The 20,056-nt window shown below is 37.9% G+C and overlaps 1 protein-coding gene across 1 annotated transcript; it reads left to right on the top strand.

The window, feature by feature from the left end:
- The first annotated feature begins 422 nt into the window (after window positions 1–422).
- On the top strand, window positions 423–6,486 carry LOC132300492 (putative late blight resistance protein homolog R1B-8). Its single transcript, XM_059797589.1, has 2 exons — window positions 423–4,855; window positions 6,012–6,486. The coding sequence occupies exon 1, from the start codon at window positions 912–914 to the stop codon at window positions 4,800–4,802; it is 3,891 nt and encodes a 1,296-aa protein (XP_059653572.1). The 5' UTR covers window positions 423–911; the 3' UTR covers window positions 4,803–4,855; window positions 6,012–6,486.
- The last annotated feature ends 13,570 nt before the right edge of the window (window positions 6,487–20,056 follow it).

Here is a 20,056-nt window from a genome sequence, read left to right as displayed (position 1 = left end):
TTCATTTTCTTTTTTTGCATCATTGTGCTTATCTTTTCATTTTTCTCTAAGTATTTCTTTTATGTTCTCCTAAGATTGAAAACTTTTCAATTCAAGATAATGTTATATAACATTAGGCCAGGCACAACCAACTCCATCTAGAAACAATGTATGGGGCTCCACAATATATATATATATATACACTTCAATTGATAAATAAAGATAACAAAATATTATGTTTAATTTAATATCATCTAATTATCATGTAGTCTATTCATTAGAAATAAAGGTAACAATGATCATGATGAAATTTGACAAAGAAAAAAAGAATTATTCCCTTTCACTTTTGACAAAATTAAAGGCTTTCACATGGTGTGGAGCCCTTATATTCAGATATGAAACTACTCAGTGTTCACATTGTAACCATTGTTGTAGAGGTTCAAAGAGAAGCAGGCATCCCATGTATGATCTGAATTTAATCGTAGCCGTTAAATTGTAAAGTAACAAGAAGAAAACCCTTAAACACAGCATCAACATAGACCCCTCCGCCAAGAGTACTCCTACGAACAGTTACAAGGCTAGGTCTCTCTTCCCTCTCTCCATCGTCTGAAATTTCTCAACATTTTTGGTCTCAATTTTTAATAATGCAAGTTGTAGCTAGGTGCTAGTGATTCAACTGATCAAGGGTTTAAATAGTTTTTTGTCAACATATCATGAAAACACTTGGATGATGGTCTGTTCCATTATTTGCAGTTGAATTTGAAGCTTCTGCTAATTATGACCTTATGGGTTGAGAGCTTAACCATTTGTTGGAATTGTCACACATTGGAAGCTCTGTTCCACCTTCATGACTCAAGAGTTGACTTCAATTACCATCAGCTTATGCTAAAACCACTGGGCATAGCTTCAGAGAGAAGAAAAAGAGAGAATAAATGGCAGACTCTGCTGTAGATTTTCTATTGGAGAACTTGATGCAGTTAATAAACTCTGACAAGGAATTGATCCTGGAGGCTTATGATCAGGAGAAAGTAGCCATTGAGAGGGAACAAATCGAATGGGTTTACACGGAGATGCATTTTCTGCGAAAGTTTCTGAAAGATTCGGAGGAGAAACGAGATGAACATGAAGAGCTGAAGAGGCTTGTGGTGAGGATTAGAGACTTAAGTTACAAGACAGAAGATATCATCGACTGGTTCCTACTCAAAGCTGCCGTCTTGCCACTGAGAGATGGAAGAAGCACGGCTTATGATTTTGATCTCCTCATCAGTACTTCATCCAAGAATGTTGTGTACAAGGCTTATAATATCTCTATGAGCTTAAGAAATATTATAGAAGATACTGGTTCTCTAAAGAAATGCAAGATAGAGGTAATGGGAATTCTCTCATGGCTTTGTGATCACATGGCTGACAAAATTCGTGATCGCTTTCGTGGTGTCACAGAAGAGATCAAGCCAATCGTAAAAGAGGCGATGAATATTATTATCTATGGATCGAGTCTAGGATGGCTTGAGACTAACGTGTCTGGTAAAGCTAAAGCCCACAACAAGGTCATTGGTCAACGATTGTCCGGAGAAAAAAATTGTGAAGTTGATCACATCCTTAATACGCCCAGTATGGAAATTCTCGATGGCTTTGGCAGTATCATAAGAGATGTGAGATATAATTTGATGTTTAAGTATAGTTTGTGTAATAAAATTGCTAGCCTTATTCCTTTGTCCATACAAAAAATTGGAGAATTTGATGACCTTCTTAATTCGTCCAGCAAGGAAATTCATAATGGCTTTGGCAGTATCATAAAACAGATCAAGTCTATCATTGAAGAGGCGATGGACATTCATGAAAAGCGATCTGGAAAGGGACAGGGTTTCAATTTTTCGACCTACGGTGAGAAAATTGATGATATCGCTATTCGATTGTCCAGAGCAAACGTTTGTTGTGAAGTTTTCCTCTATCAAGTGTACGCTAAGGAACCTCGTGAGGTAGATCGCCTCTATGAATTGTCTGGAGTCTTTTTGAACCTTGCTAAAAAAATTTGGTTTCACGACAATGAAGACGCAAGTGATTGGCCTCTGTTTTGGTTTGCTGAAGACTATTATCACTTGTTGAGTACGTATGAAGAGATGGTTGACTTGGCTGAGAAAATTGGTCCACGTAGCTTTCGCAGCATCACAGAAGAGATCAAGCATATAAATACAGAGGTGATGAAGATTTATGAGAAGGGATTGAGTGTCCCATGGATAAATTCTCAAATGACTTGTGAAATCCTTGTTAACCTCCTCAATTTGTCCACAAAGTTGGTGGACCTGGCTGAGAAAATTTCTAATAGCTTTGGCTGTGTCATAGAAGAGACTAATTCTGTCAAGACAGAAGTGATGAAGATTTATCAAAAGGGTTTGAGACTGTCATGGCTTGAATCTGTTATGGGTGATGAAATCCATAAATCGTTTGGCATTGTCACGGAAGAGATAAAGTCTATCAAGAGAGAGGTGATGAAGATTTATGAGAACAGCATGTATGGCATCAGAGTGTTGCGAGTCGAAAAGTCGTACTCATCAATACCCACCAACTTCACACTCAAGGAAGTCGTACTCAACCAAGAATTAGTAGTGGGTTTTGATGATGAAATGGAAACAATAATGGAGCTGCTTATTAGACAACATGATACGCAGCTAAAGATTATACCGATCATCGGAATGCCTGGACTCGGTAAGACCACTCTAGCCATGAAGGTGTACAACAATCCTCTCATTGAATATCAGTTTCATATTCGAGCATGGACCCATGTATCTCAAGTATACTGGAGGAGAGATTTGTTACTTAGCATTTTGAGTTCTGCAGATATCCAGCTTAAAGGTAAAATTGAAAAAATGAGTGACGAAGAGTTAGGTGAAGGATTGTACAAAAGCCTGAAAGGTAAGAAGTATCTGGTCGTCATGGATGATATATGGGAGATCACGGCCTGGAATGATATCAAAAGATATTTTCCAAATGACAAAAATGGAAGCAGAATTATATTCACTAGTCGGAATGGAGATGTGGCTTTAGCTTTGCCTGCTAATCCTCACTATTTGCGGTTTCTAAATTCAAATGAAAGTTGGGATTTATTGAGGCAGAAGGTATTTCAGGGAGGTTGTTGCCCTTGGGAGTTGATCGAAATTGGAAAGCAAATTGCCAAAAAATGTCAAGGACTACCACTTGCAATTGTTGTAATAGCTGGACTTCTCGCAAAGAAAGGCAAGACACAAGATTGGTGGAGCCATGTTGCTGGAAATGTAAGTTCATGCATTGTTAGTGAACAAGAGCAATTCGTGGAACAATGCATGAACACACTAGCATTGAGTTACGACCACTTGCCTTATTACTTGAAGCCTTGTTTCCTCTATTTTGGAGCATTCCCTGAAGACTATGAAATTCCTGTTTGGAAGTTGATCCGGTTATGGATCGCTGAAGGATTTATAGTGCGAAATCAACAAAAAAGTGTAGAAGAAGTCGCGGAGGATTACATGATGGATCTAATCGATAGAAGTTTACTGATTGTTTCCAAGAAAAGGAGTAATGGTAGAATTAAAGCATGTCGTGTCCATGATCTGTTGCGTGATTTATGTTTGAGAAAAGGTCAAGAAGAGAATTTTTTCATGCGAGTTTCGAGGTATGAACCAACATTTTCTTCTTCCTCAAATCCTATGGCTACAAAGCAGCGTCGCATTTGCATCAGTACTCGCATTGATTTTTTTACCATTGCTACTCTCTTTAATGGATGCGGTCATTCAAAGCATGGTGATCCAGAGGTTCGCTCTTTCTCTTCAACTACAGAGTTATCTATATTTTATCTAGAATCCTTTTTTAGAGCCTTCAAACTTCTTAGGGTATTAAATATATCATCCGTCAAAATTTCCTCCATTCCTGAAGGACTACAACTGCTAGTTCATTTGAGGTATTTATCAATTCATATTGACAAAGAATCTTTTTGCCCATCAATATCCAACCTCTGCAAGCTAGAAACCTTTATTATTGAAGGAGGACCAATAGGTTTTGTATCTTTCTCACATGATATCTGGAAGATGGTGAAGTTGAGGCATTTGTATGCAAAGCGGTTTATTGAAATCCCTCATGTACCTAATGATGATGATCCCTTCATGTTGGATGACCTTCAGACTGTGGGCAAATTAGATCTTCGTGGTGTAGATGTGCAATTCTTGCGATTGATTCCGAATCTCAAGAAACTAACATGTTGTTTTACAGAGTCATTGGGTGGGAACAATACCTTTCCTAAATTGGAGTTTTTAGTTCACCTTGAAAAACTTAATATAACTTACGGTGAATCCAAAGGATATCTTGCAAGATTTCCCCATCTAGATCAGTTTCCTCCAAATCTCGAAAGCTTAACTTTGTCAAACTTCTGTCTATCTTGGGAGGAAATGTCGACCCTTGGAAAGTTGCCTAACCTTGAGGTTCTTAAATTATCATACAAGGCCTTTGAGGGACCAAGGTGGGACACAAGTGATGGGCTGTTTCATAAACTCAAATTCTTGAGGTTTCAACGTTTGGACATCAAGCAATGGAATGCTTATAGTAGTCACTTTCCCGTCCTTCAGACGTTGGTATTAGATGATTGTAAACAACTCAAGGAGATCCCATCTGGTTTAGCTTATGTTTTTACATTGGAGACGATTCGGCTCTGGTACTGTAGTTGCTCAGCAGCACGCTCTGCCTTGCAAATTAAAGAACTGCAAAAAGAAGACGGATATGATGGACTTAAGATCCATATTTACCCTTCAAATTATGTGGAGGTTAATGAGGATGACGAGGATGATGCACCTTGAAGCTGATTATGAGGATGACAGGAATGCCATAGGATTCAGTCACTTAAATACTGGTATTCTCATAATAATAATACTTTTACTGTGTCGTTTGTAATTTCAATGTTTTTTATTTTTATTTTTATTTTTTGTGATTTGATTTAGAATCAGAGTTTTACCATAGAATATGTTGCTTCAACATCCATTGAAATGCCCATGGATGCTCTAAATATGATTTCATTGTCTACACAAAGCAAACTGAATTCTATGATTGATTTTATGGTTCTTCTAAATTCTGACCCAAGGGTAATTGCACAAAATTATTAGAAATTCATTCTCTTAATGAAATTGCTTCATGCATCTCATAATTTGCATCATTTCAATAAATAATAGAATCTTAATCATCATAATTTCTCTGTCATTAAGGATAGTTACTCAAATTTCTGTAGGAATTCATTCTCTAAAAAAAAAAAAAAAACTCAGACAGCTTCATCCATTTTATTGTTTGCATCACTTATAGCATCACAAGTCTTGTATTCCGTTGCATTTATTGATTCTAGTTGTGGTCGAAGAAAATGGTCAAAATTTGATTTTGAAAGTGGTTATTAGGGGAGCTCTGGTGCCTTTGAATGGAGCAGAAGAAAACAAGAAAAAAAATAATGGAACTTTGTTAAGCATAATGTTGTAATGTAATAAATGGAGAGGTATTGATTGTTGAGTGTGCACATTTAGAAAATTTTCAGTTATTATTTGAGTTGAAGATGCCCTAGTTATCAATTAAAGAGAAATCTCACTACAGTTGTTGCTAATGTTGAATGTTATTGCCTGGCATTGCCCTTTTAGATCTTTATGTCATTTCCTTGGTCTTTTGTATTGCTTCCAGCACACCCATGACATTTACTTGCCACTGAAAACAGATTGAAATTCTATTAGAATCAAATAATACACTTCACTTGCTGAATGATCAATTGAAGACCTATTATTTCATCTGTTGTTTTTGTGTTGACTTGATTTACAATCAATTTAATAAACATCAGACAAGGTCAACACCCTACACTTCTGGCCTACTACTGGATGTTAACTTGCTGAGTGGTCCCCCCAGTTTAGTGGCTAACATTTTTTTTTTTTTTTTTTTTTCGGTAATTAATTTAATGGCTAACATTGTTCAAGCAAAGTAAGAAATGTGCTGGAAGGCTGATACAATTTTTTTCTTTTCCTTTTTTTTTTTGGTAGCTACTAGTGTTGCCTGTGATGAGGTTTGCCTGATGCTCTTGCCTTAGTTGAGTTTTTCCTGATGAGTTCTGGCCTACTAGATGTTACTTGCTGCTTGCCTTTGCTGAATTGTCTGAGCTTACTGCTAATGATGGCGTTGGCCTTTGCTGAACTTTGCTGATGGTGTTAGCATCCTGATGATGGTGTTGGCTTTTACTGCTGCTCTCTTTGATGCGGGAAACTAATTGATGCGCTAAATGCCAGTCATCTCAGTAATGATGTTTCTTTTAGTAAACATTATATGTTACACTTGTATATCTATTGATTGCCTGCTGGCTTCTCTTGTACACAGTAGCAATTTTATTTATTTATTTTTCCCTGGTGTATGGGTTGCTTGTCTTTAGTTTTCAAGGAGAAGGAATCTTTACATGTCATGTCAAAACAGCTTTGGATCTTAAAGTCCATCATATGGATGTATAGTTTCAGTTGACTATGACTGAAGTTGTTATTGTTCTTGTGAAATTCTGTTATTGGGTTATTGTTGACCGACAAAATTGGCAGCCCAAGTGGCGGCCACTTCAGCACTAATGTGGAGCAATAAAAAGATGACACATGGGCCAGTACATGGTCCAATCTCCGGTTGACATATGGCAAAAGCAGAAGATGAGCAGAATCCCAACATGTGTACAAGCAAGAAAGCAACACGTGTACAGGTTAGATACTACAAGTGGTAAGTTAAGGTGATGACGGCTGGCCAATTAGTTCTGTTACAAAATTGGTAATATATCTATTACCTATAATGAAGGATGTAATTGGCATAATTGAGTTACACGAATTTGAAATCCTTTTGAATGAGTCAATCACTTGTTGAGAAGAAGGGATTAGGTTAGTTTCTAAAATTTAGGAAGAGAGTTGGTCATGGGAACAACCAGGGAGTTACCTTTGCAGATATTTATATAATCCTAAACTGGGGAAGAGCACACGTGGCAATTGCAAAAGGAAAGCCAGATGTGAAGATATGCTACAATACGTGGCTTATATAAATACACATATCTACTCAGGTATAAAGTAAAAGATGAAGGCAAACAAGTAGATCAGAACGTGGGACGCATGGCATTATTGGAGGAGAATTACTGCCCGCCTTGATGACGTGTAATATTTCTCATTTTTCTTATTTTCTATTTTTCGGGTATTTTTTGATTTTTTTGAATTTATTTATTTATTGTCTCGTTTTGCGTGTTGAACACCGTGAAATGCACTGGGTGAGTCCGAGAGTTTGTTGGGGCATTTCTTCGAATTCAAAATTCTTAAAAATACATTGTTCGCCATTTCGATATTTTTCAGTTTTTCGAGCCGAGAGGTCCTGGGTAGGACTCGCAACTGGTTCTATCATGCATGAGATTATTTTTCGAGTCTGTTACATTTCGTACACCATTAATTGATGCATATTTATGTGGCTACGTGATTATGTGTGTATTATATATATATAATGGAGGCAAAAGAGATGTTTTGTGACACGTGGGACCCGCTTGGGCCAAGATCGACTTATATACCACCACACATATCATTTTTGGATAGAATCTTCTTTTGTTCATGGCTTTAATTCTCTCTCTACAAAGGCTCTTTCTCTTTCTAAAACTTCCAAGTTCAAAGCTTAATTTCTTCAATTTATCTTGAGATTTGGACTTTGCCATTGGAGGCAAAGTTTACGAGCTCCATGAGAGCTTCACGTTGATCAGAGCCAATCTTCATTCGGAGCACCTTCGGATTTCGAGAATTTGGGGCTTCTGGGAGCTTTGGCTCAATTTGTTGCGGTTGGGGTTTATTAACCGCATTTCCTTTGATTTTAGTGAATTATCTCTTATGTTGTGAGTATAACATGCTAAAATAATGAATTTTTTTATGGGTGTTGGAGTTTTTCTATGAAAAGTATGTTGGGTATTCTTATGTGGCAATTATGCTAGTTTCTTGCATATTTGAATTATACTCTACATGTTAACATGTTATGGTTGTGTGGTTGATAACATGAGGATTGTGGTAAAACTTGATAAATAAAGCATGTAAGAATGATTGTGGTATAAATGTATGAGTTTTCATGGCATTGAAGTGTATGTGGCATTCATGCATTGGTATGGGCAACGAAAAAGGAGAATTTGATTTCTTGGAAAGGAAAGGAAACTGTTTTGGAAAAATAGTTTTGGAAATAGGGAGTGATATCTCATTGTATAGGCTTGCATAGCATTGCACTTATTATATGTGGATTGTATGTGAAAGGCATGATGGTATAGTTTTCCCAAAATAAACACAACCCCTGTCTCTATACGCCATTCTTTGTTTGGATTCACGGGGTCATTAAGGAGTGTGTTTTAGGCACTTCCTACTAAACCTCCATGCTTACCCCTTCCTTGATTATTTTTCAAGTCACGGCAAGGAGGTACTCGACGATGTTCCTCCACATGTATAGTCGGTGTTGAAGAATCCATTATTTTGCATCACTAGTAATCCATGTATTATTTTTTTTTTTGGTAATAATTATAACAAACTTGTATTATTTTGAATTTATCACCATATGGGCAGTGATTATCCTTTCGGATATATATATTTTGTATATTTTGGGAATGTAATTAATAGAACGTGTTTGTGGATTATCCTAAAATTATATTAATTTAGTTTGAGTATATATGAATTAAATAATTATTGGGAACGTTTTCATGCATATATATATACACACACACATAAACGTTCAATGGTGTTTTGTTCTGGTTAGTGGTATTTCAGTGGTGTTTAGTGGTTGTATTGTGGGATAGTTGTGTACAAAATTGGTTGATCAAATTATGGATGAAAAAAGAAAAAAATTCAAAACCTGGAAAGTTTCGGTCGACGTGTAAGTACCCACACATCGACCGATATGTCTAAATTTTGGACAGTAGGCTTTTCCACAATACATGGCACAAACCAGGTGACATAAAAGGGTTCACGTCGACCAATTCACTCAAACCAGTCGACGTGTAAGTGTTAGACGTCGACCGGTTCTTTTTATTTTACTGTTGTGATTTATTTTCCCTTTTTGCCCTCTTCCACTCACTTAAGGATATCATTACACACCATATGATCTAGTAAAACACAATAACTATATTTTAGCCAAAGGAATGATCGTACTACCCTCAAATTTTATCCTAATCATTAGAGGACCTTAGTAAAGGACTGTTTTACCTTTTTGGGTTTTGAAACCATTATGTGTGTGCGTGCGTGTGTGTGTGTGTGTGTGTGTGTGTGTGTGTTAAAGGATTATTTTTCCCTTATTAGGCCTTAAAGTATTAATTTAATGCGAAATGACCGTTATGCCCTTAGTTGACCTTGGGTTTGGTTAAAGACCCAGATAATGATCTGGACCCTGGGTTTGTGTCGTTACAAATTTGGTATCAGAGCTTTAGGTTCAAAAACCTAGGGACGACAGGTAGGGTTGACCGAGGTTGTGTTAAAGTTAGGTTAGATGGCATTGTGTACTTATATGGCTATTACTTGTTTAGTTCAAAATCATTATTTATTGTTATGTGCTTATATGTTAGTTGACTTTGGAATTAATGAATTAATAATTGAATGCGAGCATGTTATATGGTGATGTGTTTACTATTATTAAGTTTATTATTTAATGAATGTAAAACCATGTTAAACTGTAGAACGTTACATGTATATGTGTAATTAACTATGTGATTAATGGAATGATTAATCTCGTTTAAAGCATGCTTAACTGCTAGATGTGTATATGTTTAGATGCTAGTATGTGTAGTTCATGGCCATGATTGTTAAATGCTTACGTGTTTGCTGTTTATTGAGTTGCTGCTTATTGGATGTGAGAGCATGCTTAGCTGTTAAATGCTATAAGTAAGTGCAATTAGTTGTATGATTATCAAATTTTTGATTTCCTAAGCATGCTCAATTGACTACGTGTTTAATTGTCAAGTGTTTACTATTTATTAAAGCATGTATTATATGATGTGATGACGTCTATTTGAGCACGATAGTTATGATCCTATTGTGGGACGTAGTTGACATTTTGGTTAACGTTGTGGTGGTTCATCCACTAGGGAATAGATGTATGTATGACTAGTTTGTTTTGTTATTGATGGGTTTGAGTGTTTGTTGCAATGTTGTGTGTTGGGTTATGGGTTCTGACCCACATATGTGAGGAGCTTGATTATTCCTATGTTTCTAAATGTTTTAATTCTTATCAAATGGATACTGTGAGTACCATAGCGCGTGGATTAAGTAATTTCATGTATCCTTGTTTTGATTTTATAATTACTTTTATAGTACTACGCTTAAAGACTACGCGAAGAGATGGATTCGAATGGAGTTGGAGAGTGAGCAGTTGAAGGGCCATCCCATCCGAATAAGGTCTCACTAGGACAGGGCCGAGATAGATAGGTGGATGATAATCCCCAAGTACCGGCGGATAATATTCTATAAACGAGGATTGTAGCCTCAACTTTTTAAGATTTAGTGCGTACCACAGCTCCTTAAATGGTACCACAACCGGCTATTCAATCACAGGAGATGGAGATGGAGTGGAATCTTTGGTACTTTATTCAGTTTGATAAATTCATAAAAGTAACATTTGAGGGAGGTCCAAACCCGTTGGTTGCGGACGATTGGTTAGAACAAGTTGAAAAGTATTTAAGGGCAATAGCCATACCCAATTATCGGTTAAAAGTCACTTTAGCCACGTATAAGTTTGTTAACGATGTGGCAGTATGGTGGAAAACCATGACTAGTGCTCATGATGTCGGCAGTATGAGTTGGGATATTTTTAAGAGTCTTTTCTTTGATAAGTATTTCCCACAGACTAAGAGACGGGAATTGAGAATGCAGTTTGACGATCTCAAGCAATGTGACATGTCAGTGATGGAGTATGAGAATAAGGTTACTTTTCTTTCATGTTTCATTTTAGATGTGTTAGGGAACGAGGGGGAGAAGACGTGGCGGTTTGTGTATGGCCTAAATCATTCCATTAGGCTAAGGGTAACACTTTTGGGGTTAAAGAGTTATTCGGAGGCGGTTACGAGAGCACTGGTGGCAAAGACAAAAGCCAAAAATTGGCAAGAAATGAGTGGTATTGTGGGTTCTTAGGAATAAGGTATGAGTGCGGATACTTCTTCCGAGAGCCAGGGCAAGAGGAGGCATAGAGATGCTTCATTGTCTTCTCAAGAGTAGCGGACGACATGTGTTACTCCTATTGTTGGTGTGTCTTTAGAGTCCTCTAGGACGAGTGTGGTGTGTTATCATTGTAAGCAGTCAGGACTCCGTAAGGCAAAATGTCCTCTTGATAGACCTAATTATGGAGTTTGTTTTCAGTGTGGTCAGCCCAGCCACATGAAGACGGACTGTCCACAGAGGAGATGAGACATTACTGTGATTGATTCTTTTCATAACTGGGGATACCTATGAGTTTAGTAACGAGGGGTTACCTGTGATTGTGTAACGGGGGATACCTGTGAGTTTTGTAACGAGAGATACCTGTGAGATTGGGTGAATGCCTGTGCAATATTATTCTAATTGTAATGAGGGATACCTGTGAGTCGTGTTGTGTTGTAACGGGGGATACCTGTGAATCATGTCGTGTTGTAATGGGGGACACCTGTGAGTCATTTTATGTTGTAACAAGGGACATCTGTGAGTCGTGTCATGTTATAACGGGGGACACCTGTGAGTCGTATCGTATTATTACCTGTAAGTTATGTCGTATTATTATTTATGAGTCGTGTCATATTGTTATCTATGAGTCTTGTCATGTTTTTGCTAATGAGTTGTGTGTGTGTTGTGTCGTAACAGGGATACCTGTGAGTCTGGTGTTGTAACGGGGAATACCTGTGAGTTTAGTAATAGAGGGGTTACCTGTGATTGTGTAACGGGGGATACCTGTGAGTTTTGTAACGAGGGATACCTGTGAGATTGGGTAGATGCCTGTGCACTATTGTTCTGGTGGTAACAGGAGCTACTCGTGTGTTTTATGCAGTATCCAATCTATTTATGCTAGGATGGTGGACAAGTTCCGTAGTGTGGTTCTGGATTGGGGTGATGCTGATGATGGTTTGTGTGTAAGCCCTTGGGGCATAATATAGTTTGAGATGTTTCGAATGGGTTTCATATTGTAATGTTGTACTGGTTATGACCATTATGTATTAAGGCAATGACGTATTTGTATGACTATGTGTATTCCCAGATAGTTTTATTGGATAACATGCGATGAGTATTTTATGAGCAGTTGAGCTATAATGTATTGGTTTTATTAATAGATTGATGACAGAAGGATTTTTAGCCATGTTACATTAAAGGTTATTGATGTGGTTGTTTAACATTACGTAGTTGTTTCTATGAATGGAAGGTCTAGATTACTATTTGTAAGGTTCTTGTTTGGGCAGGATGAGACGCGATGTCCTAGGATTTGTTGTCTAGCCCCTAGCATTTCGGGAAGGGGCACTGCTTTATAGTACGTATGGACGTTAGGTGTATGAGTTACAGATCAAGTTGTTTCGCCTCCATATAGTTCCTTTTTCTTGACATTTCGTATACAAGGTATCGATAGGTGTGTGTTCAGTTCTGTTGCATAAGAAGGACTTACTTTTCCTTCTTCTTGATTCGATCCTGGCAAGAGCATTATTGTTTGTGAGTTTCGTATCTCCATCTAGGAATTGTGTGTGTCAGTGAATGAAAGAACTTTGTGAGGGTTTGGTCCCTCTTTTATTCGGGAACCCGAGTGAGGGTTTGGTCTGGATCATTTGACTTGCCTCCACAGCAGGAGGTGAAGTCCTTGGTTTTGTGGGACTCGTTCCGAGAGATTATGATCGATATAGCGTGAGACGCAACTTGCTGATCGTTCTGTATATTTTCTTAGAATCTTGGTGTTAGCAGCAGTGGTAGCTCGCAAATGTGATTGGACTTATGAATTGAGGATGGTTAGACCATGTGTCATGAACTGAGCGTCTGGAGTTAGACATAAAGATTGACATGTGTATGCCTGCAGATTGGACTTGAGGATAAGAACGACGTTGGTGTTGAGGTCGGATCGACGATAGGAATAGCCTGGCCAACCATTTTTCTGAGCTAGTCTTTCCTTAACATAATATCGGGTCAAACGTCAATGATCATTGACTTTAGTAGGATTAGTAACGGTCAAAGTATGGTGTTGTGCGTTTCGTACGTAGGGTTGTATAGTTCTATTTTTGAGTAAGTCTCACTTGGGATTGAGGGCATTCTTTGTACGTATTCAGGTGACTTGTCGTGGATAGGGGTGTACTTAGTATGACACATGTCCAATGAGTTTCAGTTATTGGATCAGTTGTTCTTTGAGCTATGCTGAGGGGTTATTTTCTTGAGTACCTAATGGTACACTTGACAGGTTGGATGACTTTCTCGGTTACAGTTGTGAGTGTTCACCTATGATGTAGCTATTAAAGGTAGTAGTTGTCAGAGACGGTTTTAGGAGTATACTTGGGATCGCGAGTTGAACTCGCATGTTGGTTCGTTGAGCGGTTTGGTAACCACTATTATTGTGAGCCTTAGGGTGTTTAGCGTAGATTGCGTGAGGCACTGCTGGTTAGACCTACTTCGTATAGGATCTAATAATTTTTGGTGGGATATCTCGTGAGGATCACGTTGATGAAATTTTATGTTTCGGATAGGTTTTGACCTGGAATGAGTGTTTTCCCTTAATCTAACGTGCAGGAATAGATGGTTGTGTATTTTGATGATTGGGATTAAGTGATTCTTTTCGAGATGCGGGTATTCGTGTAGATTGATTGGAATCATCGTGTTCGGACTTCGTGTCAACTCGTAGTATGTTCAAGTTAGGAGGATGACGATCCTAATAGTTCTTAGTGGTTGGGACTCAGTGAGTTAGTGTCCCAATCGTCGTGTACAAACTTAATGTCAACTCGTATAACCTCGTGTGTTTGGTAAGTGGCAATAGAGAGTTTTGTTCGGTACAAGGTATGCTTTTACGCCCGATTAATTATTTTGGGGGTGAGATCCCATATGACTATGGTTATTGTTCAGTCGATGTTATGCTAGGTCACAAGCATAGGGTTACAAGTGACATAGGATATGTGATTCATTAAGCCAAGATTGTGGAGTATAGCGTATTATGTGGAGTGCTCAGAGACGTACTCTGTTTTAGTACCCTTTCATTCTTCTCTTGTAAGGTGGGTTGATTTTAGGGACAAAATCTTTGTAAGTTGGGGAGATTGAAATATTACCCAATTTTCCTATTTTTCATTTTTCAGGCATTTTTTTATTTTTCTGAATTTATTTATCTATTGCATCGTTTTGCGTGCAGGACACCTTGGAGTGTGTTGGGTGAGTCCCAAGAGTTTGTTGAGGCACTTCTTCAAGTTTAGAACTCTTAAAAATGCATTGTTAGCCATTTCAGTAATTTTCAGTTTTTCGGGCCGGGAGGTGCCGGGTGGGACCAATAATAGGTTTTGTCATGCACGGGAATTATTTTTCGGGGCTATTGCATTTTGTACACCATTAATTGATGCATATTTATGTGGCTACATGATTATGTGTGCATTATAGCATGTATATATATATATATACATACATATATGTATATGTTACCCAAGGAATGACCCTAGAGGGGGGTGAATAGGGTCATTGGCAAACTATGGAACTTTTTCGGTTTAGCTACTCTAAGCTTCTTTTACTTGTCTCTTTAGTTTGAGCCATATATGATTCTTTGAGAAGGATGCTTTTCTAGTGAGTTGTAGTGTAGAAATTGCATAATGTGTAGAATGCAAAGCAATGATTTAACTACACTTGAGTGGCTGATTTAACAAATGAATTCTTTTTAGCTTCAATGCATTCAATTTCAATTAACCATTTAGAACTAGCATTTGCACAATATTGATGTGAGTAATATTCAAATCAAAGCTCTCATACTTAGAGTTATAATTGAAATAATCAAATGAAAGCTCAACTCTAAGTTTGCAAGATGAATCACATGAATGATATGAAATGAATACTTTAATGGTGATTCCTAGAAGATATTTCTATCAAAAATGATAAACAATTTCCATCCCCAAAAGGAAGTCTCTCTATGGCTCTTTTGCTTATACATAATGTCCAAACATTATGTATTTATAGCCCCATTTCAAAATATAGCCGTTTGGGGGCATAATTAAAAAGTTCTATGAAGTCAAATGGTCAAAACAACCGTTAGATTCAAATCTGGGCACATGGAGTCGGCTCTATTTTGAAGGGAGGCGGCTCCCTTTACTTATGGAGGCGGCTTTCCATCTTATGGAGGCGGCTTTGCATCTAGTGGAGGCAGCTCTCAAAAATAGAAGGTGGTTCTTTTTTAAGAAAAATTGTTTTACGAACCAAATTTAGCTACTGGAATGAAAGGAGCAGGCTCTACTCTTCATGGAGGCGACTCTATTGTGCTAGCGTGTCCACAGTAATAGTAGTCTAATGGCCATCTATAGTAGGGACCAGCTCTGCCGTGGTACACGGGGACGGTCGGAGGTTCTGGAAGAACATCCGTACTAGCCGCGGGTAGACTGGCTCAGTAACTGGGGCAAGAATAGCTACAAGGCCCCTCTGGATAATATCATGATAAGCTGATCGAGTCAGCACCGATCTGGAGAAGAAAGCTGTGTCGAACACTGACTCATGGTCCATTGTCATATGCGCATATCTAGGCGCGGGCCTATCACGCTCTCGAGCTGGCTGGCATGGTGGAGATGGTAATGGTGAATGCTTAGCTCCAGCATGTGAGGGAGATGGGGACGGTGTAAATGCAGGCTGAGCCGCAGAAGTGGATGAAATATGATCATCCTCAGCCTCATGAGCAGGTGACTGAGGTGGAGTAGGCTGTAAGGGCTCCTCCTGTGTATGAGAGGGCTTTGTTGGCTCCTCTATCCTCGGTCGGATATGTCTCTGAGGCCCGTGTTGCCTCTTGGCAACAGTCTTGCGCTTAGTCATGGCCTGAAAAATAATTTAAAAACTTACAAGGGGAGTCAGTGCCAGAATAAAGAATTAAAAGCACAAAATAGAAACATGCATGTCAAATAAGATAGACAAAACACATAGATGACATGAATCAATGCAAGTGACAAGATATGAAGCATGCTAAACAATGTAAGTATGAAATCCATCCAATGTGGAATATCACAGGCATTGGACATATATGAGATAGCATGAATATAATACATGATGAATGAAGTGTGTATATGAGATCTGTGAAGTTCGATCGATCACCAAAAAGTGAGATCGATCTCAAAACTTCGATCGATCTAAGAAACTGAAAAACTAAGTTCGATCGATCTCTTAAGATTGATCTGAGATAGAAGTTCGATCGATCGAACTGTGCGAAGATGAAAACTGAAAAGTCGCAGATCTGTGACTTTGGAAGCACGGGGGCCACACGAACAAGGTCGTGGGCCCATCAACTCATCAAATCATCAATCCTACTCACATAGCACGGCTCATACTCCCACAAATCGAATCAAAACTCAAAAATATATAACCATATATACATATATATACACATATATACAAACATGCTTCAAGCTCATCAATGGTGGATTTCATCATCATTCTTCCTAGATCTAGTATGTAGGCAACATGTATTGAACAAGTTGAAGCTTGAAATCATGAGATGTGGCTTAGATCTTACCTCAAGTCGCAAGAGAAGATGAGAGGAAGATAGAGATGAAAATCCGAGAGGAGAGAGAGAGTCAACGTTTGGATCTCGCCGGAGATTCGCCGGAGAAGATGGTGAAGATGGGTGCACAGTGGTGACGGGAATGAGGGACAAGGGCTTGGAGGGTTGGATCGATCAAACTGAGACCCTCAAGGTCTATTTTTAAAAACTTTTCCCGATTAGTTCGATCGATCAAACTGAGATTTTAGATCGATCGAACTTTGATGATCTCTCTTCAAAGTGTTTTTGGAATTTTTGAAATTTTTGAAAACTTAAAAACTAAAATTAAAAATTAAAATTGAAAAATAGAAAATATTTTTGGATTTTTGAAATAAATAAAGTAAAAATCTTTCACTTTTTTTTTTTTTTTTTTTTTTGAAAAATTAAGTAAATAAAAGAAAATCTTTTTTTGTATTTTGTTTTTTGGAAAATACAATAAAATAAAGTAAAATAAAATAAATATTTTTGGATTTTTTGAAAATTAAAAGTCAAACAAAGTCAAAGATGGTGAGATGAAGAACTAAGATCGATCTGAACAAAATGTTCGATCGATCAGACAGAGAGCAAAAATATGCAGGTTTTTGGTTCAAAATTTTGGCTAAGTGTTGGAACTTGCAAATCGATCGAACTTTGAAGTTGGATCGATCGAAGAACTTCAGATCGATCTTGAAATGTTTTCGATCGATGAAACAGAGAGCTGAAATATGCAGGTTGATGCAGGCTCAAAATTTTTCTAAGTGTTGGAGTACGAGATCGATCGAACTTTGAAGTTGGATCGATCTAAGGTCTTCTGATCGATTTGAGAATAAGTTCGAACGATGGGACAGAGAGGTGATTTGGATGCAGGTGGATGCAAGTCGAAAATTTTTCTAAGTGTTGGATACAGGTGGAAGTTCGATCGATCGAACTCTCATTTGAGATCGATCGAACTTATGCACAATGCTCAATCACAACATAAAAATTCATGCAATCCTAATCACAATTCCTCGCAATGCATATGAACCAAAAACAAGTATCTAGACTTCGCAAGAAATGAAATTTAAGATAGAAATGAGGGAGGAATAGGGTTTTGACACCCTACGAATGTCGTGCTAGTCTTTAACGTCTCTAGCAAGACATTGGGCTTTTTTAGCCCAGATCAAAGATCTTGTAATGCATCCCCTCCTTGTTGGGGTGATAGATGTTTTGAACTCCACCCAACAAATGGTTCTTTGAAGAACTTGTTAGATTAAGCTGAAAAGAAACTTTTGGTCCCTTGTCAATGCAATCATAACCTTTGGGCTTCCATGCCCTTTCAAGGCAAGAATTTGAAACAAGACTTTGAGAATGCAAGGTTGAAGATGATTCCTTTGAAGTTTTGGTCTTACACAAAAGCTCACTTCCTTGACATTGAAGATCATGACATTTATCAACAACATTAACCTTTCCTTCATATTTGTCAAATGAATTGGGTGTGGGATTGAAGATATTCAACTTCACCTTCATGTGGCCAAATGAGATCTTCATTATCCCCGTCCTACAATTGATGTTGACATTAGCGGTTGCCAAAAGAGGACGGCTAAGGATAACGGGAATTTGGCTTTTAGGATTGGGGACCGGTTCCGTGTCAATGACAACGAAATCAACGGGGAAGAAGAATTTGTCAATCTTTATCAAAACATCCTCAATTATATCCCTAGGCTTTTTAATGGATCGGTCAGCAAGTTGTAAAACTACTGACGTCGGTTTCAATTCACTTAGGCCCAATTTGACATAAACCGAGTATGGAAGAAGGTTAACACTTGCTCCTAAGTTAAGAAGTGCTCGATTAATGATATGATCACCAATAATGCATGAAGTAGTAGGTGAACCGGGGTCCTTAAACTTTAGTAAAGTGTTATGTTGCAAAATTGAGCTTACTTGCTCGGTTAAAACCACTTTTCTTAATGCTTGGCTCTTGTTCTTCCACTTTTGGGTGTATAAGTCTTTCAAGAACTTGGCATAAGCCAGAATTTGCTTGATTGCATCCAAAAGTGGAAGATTGACTTTCACCTGCCTAAACATTTCCATGATTTCATTGGTTTTTACCTTTTGCTTGTCTTTTGAAATGGATCCTTTTAAGGCATCCGGAAATGGAACTTCTGGTTCAAAACTCTTTTCAAAATTTTCCTTTGAAGTCTCTTTAACACGAGAAGTTTTCAAATCACTTTGTTTTAAATCATTTTTCAACAAAATCTGTTCAAACTCATTTTTCGGCAAATCTTTCTTCAAATCATTTTCAAAATCACTCTTCAAATCACATTTTAAAGTTTTCTCATTCACAAGATCATGTATATGCAATGAAGGTGGAATGGGATGTGAAACGGGACGGGTGATAACTTGAGGTTGCACCGGTTCACTCTCTTCATTGTACTTTTCGACTTGATTGTCCACAATCCTACCACTCCGCAAGGTAGTCACTGCATTAACATGTTCAATGGTGTGGCCTTCCGATGAGGAATGGGTTTCCACAACACATTGTTGCTTAGGTGGGGCATTCATAGGCATTTTTCCCTTCTCTCTTGCATTAAGAGTGCTTGCAAGTTGCCCTACTTGGGTTTCTAGCTTAGCAATAGATTGAGAGTGAGAATGAAGCAATTAAGTGTTAGCCTCTAAAGTGTCCAAAGCATTCAAAACTTTTTCTTCAAAGGCGGGACTTCTAGCATTTCCTTGGGAATAAGATTGGTTGGGAAAATGAAAGTTAGCAAATTGATTTCCTTGTGATTAATAAGGTTTATAACCTTGGGATCCTTGGTTTTAAAGTGGAGGTGAAATGTACTTCCCTTGAAAACTGCCTTGGGAAGGGTTTGAGCCCTTTCCTTGGTTTTTCCAAGAAAAATTCGGATGATTTCTCCAACTTGGATTATAATGAGTACTATAAGGATTGTTCCCTTGGTTCACAAAAGCTGCATTGACTTGTTCATTAGGTTCATTTTGCACTTGTCCGTGAGGACAATGAGAAATAGAATGAAGAACACTAGAACAAGTCATACATGTTTCATTTGATGCACGATGAGAATGGTTAGGGAAGGAAGATACTTGGTTCGCTGAGTTTTGGTTAATCAAAAATTGATCAAACCTTTGAGATAAAGACTTCATTTTGGTGGCTATTTCATTTGAATGGTCGACTTGATGTAAGCCAACACTCTTCCTACCATGTGAATTTCTACCATTCTTGGATGATAATGTTCTATGCAAAGAATTTTCACTCATACTCTCATAAAGACACCACACGTCATCCTCATGCCTATCAATGTATGAGCCACCCATGGAAGCATCAACCATACCTTTGTAATTGTCTGATAAGCTCTCAAAGAAATATTGAACTAATTGCCATTTGGGC

The sequence above is a fragment of the Cornus florida genome, unplaced genomic scaffold, assembly GCF_030987335.1.
Source record: "Cornus florida cultivar Cherokee Brave unplaced genomic scaffold, ASM3098733v1 CherokeeBrave_3.0.0_Hap2_Chr03, whole genome shotgun sequence".
Classification (NCBI taxonomy): Eukaryota; Viridiplantae; Streptophyta; class Magnoliopsida; order Cornales; family Cornaceae; genus Cornus; species Cornus florida.
Note: the sequence above shows the minus strand (reverse complement) of the source record. Positions and strands in the feature narration are given on the sequence as shown.